The following is a 13,516-nucleotide window of genomic DNA, read 5'->3' on the forward strand; positions in this document are numbered from 1 at the left end:
GATGTCATTTTCGTGATTTTCCCATACATGATTCCTATTAGACCAAGCGGTATGGGGGCTGGCTTAGGCCCGACGAAGCCTGGCGCCGGTCCCCCACACCGCCCCCTTGCCCCGCCTTGTGATACCCGGCTGCCAGAAGCCGTTGATGACGGGCCTGCTTTTTTTCTCTCTCTCTCATCTTTGTCTCTCCTCTTTCTCTATCTCTCTCTAAAATCAAATAAAGTTTTATATTTTTTAATTGTTGTGGGGCCCCATCCTCCACCTCTAGGTCCATCCCCTACAAGCCCCTCCTACGTGGCGTTGACGTGGCGGCCCGTTCTCATGGGGATGAGCCTCCCCATACCCACTAGTCTTAGGGGGTGTTGATGCAATTATATGTTACTTGAAGGTCCCCCGTGAAATGAGACTCAACCACCTTTCACGACTTGCATTCAATATTATAACTTGCAATTAACTCTTCCCCGCTCGCTCTGCTTCCCCCAAATTCTTTCTCAACTTCTATCCACTCAACACACTTACGTTTTACGATCAAAGCTAGGGTTTCGCTTCATATGTTCTTCAATTTACACTTCTCGGTTTCTGCTTGAAAGCGATGGAAGTGGAGCAATCCAATCAGATAATGACGTTTGATGAGGCCTCAATGGAGCAAAGCATTGGATTCGTTAAAGCCCTACAGGTACTGATTCAATTCAGTTTCACCGTTTCATGTGACGTCAGATCTTACTTATTCTATCAACTCATGTTTACGCATTGAATTTGAATCGTGTTATGCGATTTTGACTTTGCCGTTGTAGGTTTAAGTGTGATTTCTGTTCTTCTGTCAATATAATTTGATGTTAGGTCAAATAAAACCCTAATAGTAGTTGAATTTGTGAATTGCTTGTACTGTACTGGTGCATTTCACATGTTCATTGTGACGTTGAGTGAATCGATAGCCCTTGTTGTGTGAACAATATCAGGGAACACAGACGGCAATCGATATAATATAAGCTCACAAATTTATTATAAGCTATGTAATAGTAACAAACTGCTTGCCTTATGTGTGTGAAACAAATGTAGAAGTAGAAATGTTTGCTGTTTGTTCACTTGACTGATCATATGATATAAGTGATTGAACAAAGCATTTGTTCTTGCAATAAGGTAACCGAATAAAATAAGCTAATGGTGCTTCTAGTTTCTTCCGCTTTGTGTGAAACTGGTTTCTGTGGTGAATGCGTGAATAATAATGCCTGATAAATATGTTTTTTTTCTCATCTAAATGCATATTGATTGTATATGCAATCTTGTTTGTTTTGGGACATGACGAGTTTTGCTGGAAGTCACTTGGTGTCGGATTGACATTAAATGTTAATAATGTTGTTCTTGAAGTTTGCTGTTAGTGCTGAGTTATATCTTGGTGCACAAAATTACCAATGTGTCATCTATGTTTGCTGGTTATCATGGTTCTTCTTCCAGTTATGCCTTCATGACATATCCAACTTGTTACTTTTCCAAACTAGAGACGTGTTTGTGATTTAATGGCGATTATTGGAGGCTGCTTTGTGATACTAGAATCGTAGCTGGTTTTTTTATTGCTAATCGGCTTTAACTATTGTGTGATACTAGAATTGCTTGTACTGTCCTGTTGGTTTGGGTCAATAAGCATTTACCATTTCATTGTGGCGTCGAATGAATCGATATCGCTCATTGTGTGAATCATTTATGTGAACAAGTACTAATATTAGGGAACGCAAATGCTAATCAATATAGTATAATCTCTCACAAATTTTTGTTATAAACTAAATAATAATATAAATTACTTAAAAGATTTATGTGTGTGAAAACAAATGTGGAAATAGAAAATGTCTTCGGTTAATTCACTTCACGTATCATATGCTATAAGTGAATGAACAAAGCATTGGTTTATGCAATAAGATCACTGCATAAAATAAGCTAATGGTGCTTCTAGTTTCTACCACTTCGTGTGAAACCGGTTTATTCGGTGAACATGTGATAAATGCGTTCATTAAGGAGAAATAAATGGACCTGAAATACGGAGAGAAAAATAAAGGAGGAAAATGGCGCAAAGGACAATGCAAAAAGTTTCCCGTGGGTTTTTTCTAAATGTATATTGATTGTATATGTAATCTTGTTTGTTTTGGTATATGATGAGTCTTACTGAAAGTTACATGGTGTTGGATTGACACTCTATATGTTAATGGCGTTGTTATTGAAGTTTGCTGTTAGTGCTGAGTTATATCTTGGTGCACAAATTGACCAATGTTTCATAGCTACGTTTGTTGGTTATAACGGTTTTCTTCCAGTTATGTCTTCGTAACATATCCAAATTGTTACTTTGCCAAACTAGAGATGTGTTTGTGCTTTGATGGTGATTACTGGAGGCTGTTTTGTGATACCAAAATTAGCCATCTTTTGCATTGCTAATCGGCTTTAGTTATTGTATGATGTTTTAGGAACTCAAGAACCTAAGGCCTCAGCTATATTCGGCAGCAGAATATTGTGAAAAATCTTATCTGCACAGTGATCAAAAACAGATGTAAGACTCGTCTTACTAACTACCTATCACATTACCAGCTTAGTATCAGGGTCAGTTGTAGATTTATGAGTAATTTACTTTTCAAACCATCATACTTAGCTTTTTCAATGTAAACAAAGTATTGTTCTTGCGAAAAAGCCAAAACAACCCTAGATTTTGCCAGAATCGCAAGTACTTTTGCACGAATTGTCCACTATTTGTTATTCTTGCAAACTACAGTGCTTCTTTGGTCTTTTGGAATTGGAGGATTGGTGGTTGTTACTTGGCATTGACAAACCAAATTAAATGGTTCAGAATGCCATCTCCATTGATGGATATAGAGAAAGAACAGTTCAGTATAGGTTTCATTCGTTTTGCATTATGTGTATTGAATATCAACATATCCACATCAAGGATATGGTTCATTCGTTTTGCATGATTGGAGTTGCAATCGACACTATGGGTCATAGTGAATATTTTACCAACTCTATTCTAAAATTTAAACTTTAAACCATAATTCTTTTAGGATGTCACACAAACAAGTTTCCCTTTTAAGCAAAGTTTCAATATAGATTTATCCATTTATATGTGTTTTTGCAGGGTCCTTGATAACCTGAAAGATTATGCCGTTCGAGCGCTTGTAAATGCTGTTGACCATCTTGGCACTGTTGCTTACAAACTAACAGACCTTGTAGACCAACAGACTTTAGAAATTTCATCAACAGAGTTACATGTTACATGTTTACATCAGGTAAGATATCTTCAACTCCCTTTTAAGAGGTCACTGATCTCATCATAATACAGTTATTGCCTTCTCAAACCACTGGATTTGGCCTCTTGTTGCAAGCTAATCACCATTTTTGCTAATATGTTAAAAAAGAAGGAAAAAAACTACACTTTATGAGAACGAGGATTCTGGACAAAAATGCTGGTTACAATACTTTTTTGGCATCTTAATATTCAAGTTTTGTTCAACCTATGTAATATGATTCTCTTTTTTGTTTTTAAGCAACTTCTTACATGCCAAACATATACGGATAGAGAAGCTATTAGGCAGCAACAATTGTTAGCAGTTTTACCAAGGCATCACAAGCATTACATTTTACCCAGTAAGAATTCTTTCTTCTTGATATGCTGAATACTTAAAATAATGCTATGTACAATAGATATGCAACAACTTAATGCCCCTTTTTAATTTCAAACTAGATTCTGTCAGCAAAAAGGTTCACTTTAGTCCACAGATCCAAATTGATGCAAGAGAAAGTCATCTTCAACCACGGCCTCGTCAATTTACTTCAGGTAACCTATACTCTCTTCACGCATGGAAATTGCAAAACTGATGTAAACAAATAACTTTTGTACTGCTAAATTCGATTCTCACTAAAACAAAGATGCAATAACATGTTTTTATAATACAGTATGTTCTAACCTACTCAAACTAGGAAACAATTAAATACTAAAATAAAACATACTAATTTTAAACTAGAGTTAATTGCCAAAATCGTCCCTGAGGTTTGGGCAGGTTTGCCATTTTCGTCCAAAATGACACTTTTGTACCAAATTGCCCCCAACGTTTGTAACTTTTTGCCATTTTCATCCAAACCACTAACTTAGTTTATTTTTTCTGTTAAGTTGAGGATATTTGGATGAAAGTGACAAATATAAAACCACAGGGACGATTTTGGCAATTTACTCAAACTCTTTTAAATTTATTTTATTTAATTAATTTTGTTACATATATAATAAAAAAAGAATATACATTCAATTTTTATATAAAAAAAAATAATAGCTTTGTCACATAATTTTTATAAATTTTCATCCAATCACTAACTAAGTTAATTTTTCTATTAAGGCGAACGATATTTATAAACTAAGACAGAAATTAATTTCTAATTTTATATATATATATATATATATATATATATATATATATAGGATAGGAGTTGGCCAGAAAGTCCAAATTTCCTAAAAAGTGTAAAAAGTCATAAAACACCATAATGTCAACCATAAAACACACCAAAAACTCACAAATAATATGATGAAGATTACTAAAACATCATGTATGTGGGTTTTGTGTTGTGTTTTAGATGTTAAGGGCATAGGGAGTGGGGAGCGGCAAACTCCCATCACCGATCGGCAAGAGCACGGCAAACCATTGCCAACTTGTTTGCCGCGTGGGTGTTTGATGAAATGGGGGGTAAATCGGTGATGGAACACCGCTGCGGCAAAGGGAAGAAGAGGAGAGAGAGAGGGGTGTGGGGTGGGGTCCATTCCAATCTCAACCAATCACATCTTTTTTTCTTTTTTTTATTTAAAAAGTTTACCACTACACCAAATGTTTAAACCATTGCCAACATTTTTCACCAAAGTTTAAACACTTTTGCCTAATTGACATGGCGCGCTCTCATTGGTCGGTTTTTTGGTTTGCCACTTTAAAGTGTTTAACCACTCCTTATACCCTAAGGCTCTGATTGTGGAATGACAAATATTATTGTGTTTTATGTTGTTTAGCATTGTGTGTTTTATATTCATAGTTCTACGATGGTGTGTTTGAAGTTTTTATGGACTATTAGAGTTTGAATATGGTGTTTTAGTAATATTCATTCTATTATTTGTGAGTTTTAGGTGTGTTTTATGCTTGAAATTGTTTTGTTTTATGGCTTTTTACACTTTTTAGGAAAAACACACTTTCCGTAGGATCCCCACTCTATATACCTATATAGGGTGAGGTTCCGCTACAAAGTCCATTTTTCCTACAAAGTGTACAAAGTCTTAAAACACCACATTTTCAAACATAAAACATACTCAAAACCCACAAATAACATAGTAAAGATCACTAAAACACAATATCCAAACCCTAACATTCCTTGAAAACTTCAAACACACCATCATACAACTATGAATATAAAACACAAAATGATAATCAACATAAAACACACTAATGTTAGTCATTCGAGAATCAAAGCCTTATCATTCAAAACACAAAACACAACACAAAACCCACAAATATGGTGTTTTAGTAACCTCCACTATGTTATTTGTGGGTTTTGAGTGTGTTTTATGGTTCATTATGGTTTTTTATGACTTTGTACACTTTGTAGGAAAAATGGACTTTGTAGCCAACTCCCACCCTATATATATATATCAGTTTTATAAAAATAAAATCTACTTAAACCTCTAAATTTTATAAAACTAAAATGCTGATGAGCTTATTGAAAAAGGTCAAATAAAATTTTTTTATCATATGTACCAAGTTTGTAATTCATCTTCTACTCTTTTAAATTCGCTCCTAAGGAAAAACAGAAGTCATTGCTCCCCCCCCCCCCCCCCCTAATCAAACAACGTATCGTTACCAAACCTTAAAAGTACTCACCAAATTGTAATTATAATGCTATGAACAAAAAGTTTCTTTACTCAAGCCACTCAGAATAAGTATTAGTTAGTTACCCTCATAATCTTAATTAAATAAATATTTTATTTCTACCAACATATTTCCTAGGTGCTCAACACATTTAAAAAATATGTAACGTTTTACAATTTTTTTCTATCTCTACAACTGATAAATACTAAAAGTTGTAATCGATTGTTATGTGTTGCACACCAATGACGTTTTCTCTTTATAAAATTGATTTATATAAAGAAGCTGTAAATGAATTTCTATCTTAATTTATAAAATTTAAAACATTCTTCACCTTAACAGAAAAAATAAACTGAGTTAGTGATTTGGATGAAAATTTATAAAAATTATGTGACAAAACTATTAATTTTTTTTTCTAAAAACTCCATTTATATTCTTTTTTATTATATATGTAACAAAAATAATTAAATAAAAGAAATTAAAAAGAGTTTGGGTAAATTGCCAAAATCGTCCATGTGGTTTTATATTTGCCAGTTTCATCCAAATATCCTCAACTTAACAGAAAAAATAAACCAAGTTAGTGATTTGGATGAAAATGGCAAAAAGTTACAAACGTTGGGGGCAATTTGGTACAAAAGTATCATTTTGAATGAAAATGGCAAACGCGCCCAAACCTCAGGGACGATTTTGGCAATTAACTCTTTAAACTAATTAGATATACTTAAACAATTAAAATTAAAACTAATCATTATCTCTAAATTAATAATAATAATAATAATAATAATAATAATAATAACAATAATAGTAGTAATAATAATAATAATTATATTAATTATTATTATCCTTGATCTTGAGACCAAAACTGAACCACCCTTATACTTTCCAGACTAACCGTTTGGGTCCTCCAAATTGGTATTGTACCAAGTTTCACATCTGAGTCCCAAATAAAATATACTTATACATTATGTTTAATCCAGGTACCCCAGTTGCAAATACCCTTTCTTGGCATTTAGCAACGGAAACCAAGTCTACTTTGAAAGGGAGTTCACGGCCATTGATGAGGTGATCCATAAGTTTCTATTTTCTCATAGCATTACTATTTTAGGCTTTCTTCATTTTCTATTTTGCCTGTTCAGTTTCTTTTTTACATGCAGTAAACAAATTATGAGCCAAAATATGAAATGGGAATTAACAGTTGTATTTAATATGATGCAGCATTGAAGATTCCAAAACTTCTCGGCGTACACCTATATCTGTTCACACGTCAAGTATGCTTGAGTTTACTTAATTTGCTATATTAGGTAGATATTAGCTGCTGAATACTGAAATTTAGGTACATGCCTATGTAGATGATGAAGAGAACATGGGGAGAAAGACACCAACACGTCATCTTCTGTTGTCGAATGTAGGGCCCGCTTCAAGTACCGCAATGCAGACACTTGGCATCACACAACGGGTATGTCGGAATCCACAAAACTTTTATTCGAATTCTAGCTTCTGCAATGACTTCATTTGAGCATCTTAGTACTTGGTAATTTATTACCATGGCTTGGGTTGGCCTGCAAAAGCTGTTTCATCATCATCATCATCATACTCAGTAAATCCCACCAATAGCAAAGCTAAGGTAGGGTTTGAGGAGGGTAGATGTAGAAAACCTTACCTCTACCCCGTAGGAATAGACAGACTGCTTCCAGTAAGACCCCCGGCTCGATTGTAGTTTTGTATCAAGCCTTGGACCTAAGACACATAACACTCAAACAATCGGGACAGAGACTGATTGGTGCATGTACCCCCGTGTCTTTCAGCTATCAACGTCACCACATGATTCATGATTAACCATCCGCCGCTTTTAATGTTATTTTCACGAAATTAGTAAAATAACGTTAAAGTTAGTACCATTTCACTTTTGCCCCCCAAGCGCCCACACATATATGCATTATATGTGCACACCGCAAGCGGGGCATAAAACATTTTAAGAGGTTGCAAATGAATATGATTACAAAATCTATATACTGAGATAATAATCTACTTCTACTATTCTCACATTTAAGAGGTTGTATGCCATTATTTAAATACACCTTGGGTGACTTTTAACTAGTTTGACCTGTTTTTTTTTAGCAACATATTTAAAGTTACACATTTGACCCATTAGTGATAAGAACATAGCCCAAGTCAGCCAATTTCATAAGCAAATATTAAACGGACCCCCATTTACTCGCTTTTGTATAACCGTTGAATTATGGTATCCACATAAGTGCATAACCCATGTTATCCTTGTAAAGATGGGTTACATTACAGTGCTTCAGGAAATTTTAGATTTATGCTTTTTTTAACAAACTTGTAAGTAAAACTTAGTTGGTCTTCATGATATTGATTTGTTTTGCTTTGCTCGACAACTGAAAGGGTGTTATAACCATTTGGTAATATGCAATTGATGGAATGACAGGATCCGGATGAGGGTCCCAAGCCAATGACACCATTCCGATCATTTGATAATCCTAGACGTACACCTGTCCGCAGCAAGAGTCTCTTATCGGCTTTCTTTGTGAAACAAAAGACTAGCAAGCAATTGAAGGGGTCGGCCTAATCATATCCAAGTGCAAGGTACAACTTTCATTGCTTAGTTAAGAGTTGCCTAAAGGGGTGGGTCGGGTAATGGGTCAAAAGGGTTCAACACAAAATTGGTCACCCTAAATAGTATTCATCCATTTTTTTAAAAAAGCGGGGCGACTTTTGACGCACTTGGCTTTGTTACCTTTTAAGTTCTTCAAACGTTTAACCCCATTCAGGTTAAACATAATATAAAGCAGCAAGAAAAGGGTTGAAAGTTGAAACACGTTTGTGTGCGTTTTATTTTGTTAGCATTCGAAGCTTTTCGTATTAATACAAATAATTTGAAAAGTGTGTAGGATGGAGAATGCAGAAAGAGTAGTCGGTATCGGTTTAGGAATCTAAATGCTAGTGCCAAGTATGGTTGTAGTCTGGAGTTGTACATGTTGTAAGAAACGCATAAAATGTGTGTAATAAAAAGGATCTACCATAAATGTTCCCTCTTTCTTCTTCGTTTCTTTTTTTTAAACGGCAAAGAATCTCACGTGTAAACCCACCCTGCGTGGGGCTATGTCCAAGGGCGACTCCTCGACCGCCATGAGACCGTGCCCCCTGATGCGCGGGAACCGGATGGAATCCGTAAACCCTTGCCCCCGTTAGGTTCGAACCCGGGATTAAAGTCCCGATTCGTCCCTTCACCCAGATGTTCCTTGAAAGTGGCTTAAGTGAGAATTGAACCTACATCTCCACTAGGGAGGACATACCAAATTACCACTAGACCAAGTTCTCAGGACTTTCTTCTTCGTTTCTGAATTCTGATTCATGGAGCATGCATACTCATACGTACATTGTATCTGATTCATATCACATAACCTGTAAGAGGCTGTTTGTTTAGCTCTTAATGTGTTGTTTAGCTCTTAATGGTTCAGACCTCTTACTCTTAATGGTTCAGACTTTTTGTTTCGCGAGCAGATGTCTGAATAGTTCAGACATTTGCCTCTGAATGATTAAGCATTATACTGAGTCGGAATGGCTAATACATCCAGTCTGAATTGGTTAGACATTTGCCTCTAAATGATTAAGCATTATACTGACTCTTAATGGTCAGATATCTTACTGGTTAAGCACTTAATGGTTCAGAGCTTTTACTGGTTTAGTACTTAATGGTTTAAATCTCTTACAGGTTCAACACTTAACCATTCTTAAGTTGTTGCCAAAAAACCCCTAAGTTAAGATGATTTCAGTAGTATGATACACAACATTAATGTTTTTCTTATTGTTTAAAAACTTGACGAAATAAAAAGTGGTTCGTACAAGTTGATTGGATCAAACATGTGAAGTTACCGAAACATATTTAAATAAAAAGAAGATCGTCTTAAATTTATATATTAAAATAATTATTTACTTATTTTTAATCATATTTTATTTATATAAATTGAGTGAGAAACATACAATTGGTGGCGTGTTGCTTGGTTATTGTGAATTATATAAAAAATTGTCAAATCTAAACCCATATTGAGCCACTTAAACTATCTGTATTGTCACATTAAAAATGTATACTTTGGTACTGTTTTTACGTATATCATATAGTTGAAAAGAATAGCGATATAAGCTAACACAGTTTTTTTAAGTAACTTATATAATCGGAACCCTCAATAACCTGATGAGGCACACCTTTACTACCTTTCTTTATACCGTCAAGCTTCTAGCGTACAAGCTGTTTGGTTAATCTATCATCATAATATTATATACACATTTTTTTAGTTTTTGACCCTTACATTAGGAAATATTGAGCCTTTCAGTCCCTAGAATATTAGTTTCGAACAAAAATATGATTAACCTTTTTTTGTTATTTTTAAATGACACAATAACTACTCATCCTGTGATCCTGACATAATTCTTCATCTTTTGGTATAAAATATTTGTCTATTTTTAAACTTATTTTTTTTTTATGTATACACAACAGGAAAAGTAAAACTACATTAGACTATAGGGTATGGGGCGGGGGTTGGGTACAAACGCCCACGTCACCATCTCGGGTGGGCTTGAGTTTCGGCGTGGCCCTTTGGGCGGGGGTTTCAGCCCGGGCGTTGGGCGGGGCTACTCACATGACATGGCAGAATCTCATTGGCCAAGAGCACTAGCCCTTTGAAATTTGCTTTTTTTCCACGCCACCCCAGCCACGCCTCACCATACCCCTTTGAAATTGGCTTTTGGTCTTGGATGCCCCATACTCCACGTGTCGCACCATGCCCCCAACCCACGCCCCACGATACGTCACGGTCTTGACTAACTCGTACCTACTATTTTTACACCAAGTTTTTATTAGTTGCACCAATTAATTTGACTTTACATGTATTTTTATTTTATTTTATAACTTTTTAATATATGATCTTTTATAAAAAAGAAATCCGAGTATGGTATTGTGATGTGTTTAGTTATATCTATATATCTATATTTCCACATAAAACTTGAAAAAAAAAAACGCAGCCAGATCATATATAGTGATATTTCAATATGAATATTTGATGCGGCTCTGTCTTTTATATATTCATATCATTTATATACATGAAAATAGACCATATCACAACGTCATAATAAAATATCATACGTTAAAACTTATGAAAGGAAAAGAAAAATATATATAAATAAAAGGAAGTTGGTGTAACTAGTAGAAATCTTGATACAAATAGATCACCTCATCTCATCTGTATATATACTTTTAAGAGAAAAATGCCCGGATAGTCCCTGTGGTTTCGCCTTTTTTCACCTATAGTCCCCAACTTTCTAAAACTACCTGAATAGTCCCCAAGTTTTCATTTTTTGTTCCCGGATAGTCCCTGTGTCTAACTTCAGTTACTTTTCTCTGTTAAAATGATGTGAAATGACAAAAATACCCTTTCCTTAAAAGGCCAAACCATAGGGACTATCCGGGCATCTTATTCATTTTTATTTATAAAACCCCACCACCACACTTCATCTTCAACCTCCACCCACCATCACCCTCATCCACCCTCCACCATCAACCCGAGCCGGAACCGAACCGAGTTGCACCAAGACCTAAACTGAACCGAATCACCACTCGAGCCGGAGTCACCACCACTGCAACGAATCTAACAAAAATGACTAAAATGAATCTGACCGGAGACTGAACCGAGTAAACTCAAAACTGAAACCTGAACCAAGACTAACCTGCACCGGAATCACTTTTCAGAAACTGAACCGAGACTCGAACTGGAACCGAACATTGAATCTGATCTGAGTAGAAACTGAACCTAGTATCAAACCGAGACACGAGCCGAGACTCCAAACCTGGACCGACAAGACCCTGAGTTGAACTAGATGAAACCAAAACTTGAAGCCCGTATGAACCAAAGTCGCCGCGAGCGGCGCTGCTGTTGCCGGAACGCCACCACCGTCTACCATCGTCGTCTCCATCGACCACCTCTATTGACACCACCTGTAAATCACGTAAGGAACCAGAAAAGGGGTGGATCCAAAAGGATCTAATGAAAAACGAGATGAAGAAGATGACGAGTTCAGATGTTACCGGAGTGAACCTGTTGAAACGCGGCTGCCGGAGCTAAAAGTGTCATCCCCGCAGCTCGAATAGGAAAACCGACGCTGGAAAAGGTCTCGGGAGGTGCGGTTTAAGGGGGTACACCCTGGTTCCACCATGAAAAACGGCCGGAAAACCCTGGTTCCACCGTGAGTCGCCGGACTTTCGCCGGAATTGGAGAGGGAGAGAGAGAGGGTGATGGTGGAGGGTGGAGGAGGGTGATGGTGGGTGGAGGTTGAAGATGAAGTGTGGTGGTGGGGTTTTATAAATAAAAAGAGAAAAATGCCCGGATAGTCCCTGTGGTTTGGCCTTTTAAGAAAAGGGTATTTTTGTCATTTCACATCATTTTAACAGAGAAAAGTAACTGAAGTTAGACTCAGGGACTATCCGGGAACAAAAAATGAAAACTTGGGGACTATTCAGGTAGTTTTAGAAAGTTGGGGACTATAGGTGAAAAAAGGCGAAACCACAGGGACTATCCGGGCATTTTTCTCTACTTTTAAAATGTAAAGCTTTTTACCAAGACCGAAAACAAGGGGGAGATACAAACCCTCCACGAGGGAGATCAATCGAGCAACATGAATAAAACAAAGATACATAGATTTATTTATTAACACAACTAGGTTAGTTTCCCGTGTGTTACACGGGTTGAACAATTTAAACTATATAGTATAGATATTTCCTGTAAATGCAAAACAAAGACAGAGACATTTACATACCATATTGACATAAATGAGTTAATATAAATGTAACCCATCAACTCGTACATATTAATTAATGTCGTAGAGTTCGATAAGACGGCTCTAATGTCGGTTGAATGAGGTCAATCAGAGTCTATTTGATACCCTTTGTACGACTTCTTATTTTTTGAATCTTTGTATTTGATTCTAAACCTATTATTAATATTATTGATAATAATTTTAGTTATATATATAAATAATATTATATATATATCAATAATATATTTAGTCTAACATATTATTCCATATATAAAGAAGCAACTTTTTAGTGCATCATGAGTTGTACATTGTGCTTTGGGCATTTTCCAAAAAAAAAAAAAAAACCCTTGATTTTTTAGTTTTAACCGAAAGGTTTTTACCTTTTCCAATTTTAACCCTACATAATTTGTTTTTTTTTTTTAACTTTAACCAAAAACTTTTTATTATTTGCAATTTAACTTCACAACTTTTGTCACATATACTTTTCATCTTTCGCAAATTTTCGTTTTACGTATAGTTCTAAATTTTTCGAGTTAATACGACGCAACATGCATGTGAGGTTCAACGTTTTTACCTCTATTTTCCCATGTTTGACAGATTCGTCGCAACATGCATACCCTAGGTCGAGTCAGTGTTGGTGGTCGATGACGGTTGTGTGATATTAGTACTATTTGACACCGTTTTACGCCTCACCGCAACGTGGGGTGTGCTTTGGGGGGTTTTCAAAGAAAAATGGTTATGCATATGGTTGTCGTAACGTTGGCTTTGGGGGTTTTCCAAAAAAAATGATTTGTTTTTTACTTTTCACCCAAAAG

The 13,516-nt window shown here is 35.8% G+C and overlaps 1 protein-coding gene across 3 annotated transcripts; it reads left to right on the forward strand.

Annotated features, from left to right (window-relative positions):
* The first annotated feature begins 436 nt into the window (after positions 1-436).
* On the forward strand, positions 437-8,939 carry LOC110864508 (protein ABIL1). 3 transcript variants are annotated; one of them, XM_022113589.1, is made up of 10 exons: positions 437-676; positions 2,454-2,536; positions 3,116-3,266; positions 3,525-3,624; positions 3,722-3,814; positions 6,851-6,935; positions 7,089-7,141; positions 7,223-7,329; positions 8,320-8,477; positions 8,783-8,939. In XM_022113589.1, exons 1-9 carry the CDS (start codon positions 593-595, stop codon positions 8,458-8,460), a joined length of 897 nt encoding a protein of 298 aa, XP_021969281.1. In that variant the 5' UTR covers positions 437-592; the 3' UTR covers positions 8,461-8,477; positions 8,783-8,939. The 3 variants fall into 3 exon arrangements, with proteins under 3 accessions (XP_021969281.1, XP_021969280.1, XP_021969282.1); XM_022113588.2 differs by having other exon boundaries at positions 438-676; positions 8,776-8,939; XM_022113590.2 differs by lacking the exon at positions 2,454-2,536 and having other exon boundaries at positions 439-676; positions 8,776-8,939.
* The last annotated feature ends 4,577 nt before the right edge of the window (positions 8,940-13,516 follow it).

This window comes from Helianthus annuus, chromosome 13 (genome assembly GCF_002127325.2).
Source record: "Helianthus annuus cultivar XRQ/B chromosome 13, HanXRQr2.0-SUNRISE, whole genome shotgun sequence".
NCBI lineage: Eukaryota > Viridiplantae > Streptophyta > Magnoliopsida > Asterales > Asteraceae > Helianthus > Helianthus annuus.

Bases quoted from the DNA above. Each gene is read 5' to 3' on its own strand.
- LOC110864508 (XM_022113589.1), top strand. From the start codon at position 593: ATGGAAGTGGAGCAATCCAATCAGATAATGACGTTTGATGAGGCCTCA. The intron at 677-2,453 runs GTACTGATTCAA...ATGATGTTTTAG, and splicing joins GATTCGTTAAAGCCCTACAG to GAACTCAAGAACCTAAGGCC. The intron at 7,330-8,319 runs GTATGTCGGAAT...ATGGAATGACAG, and splicing joins CACTTGGCATCACACAACGG to GATCCGGATGAGGGTCCCAA.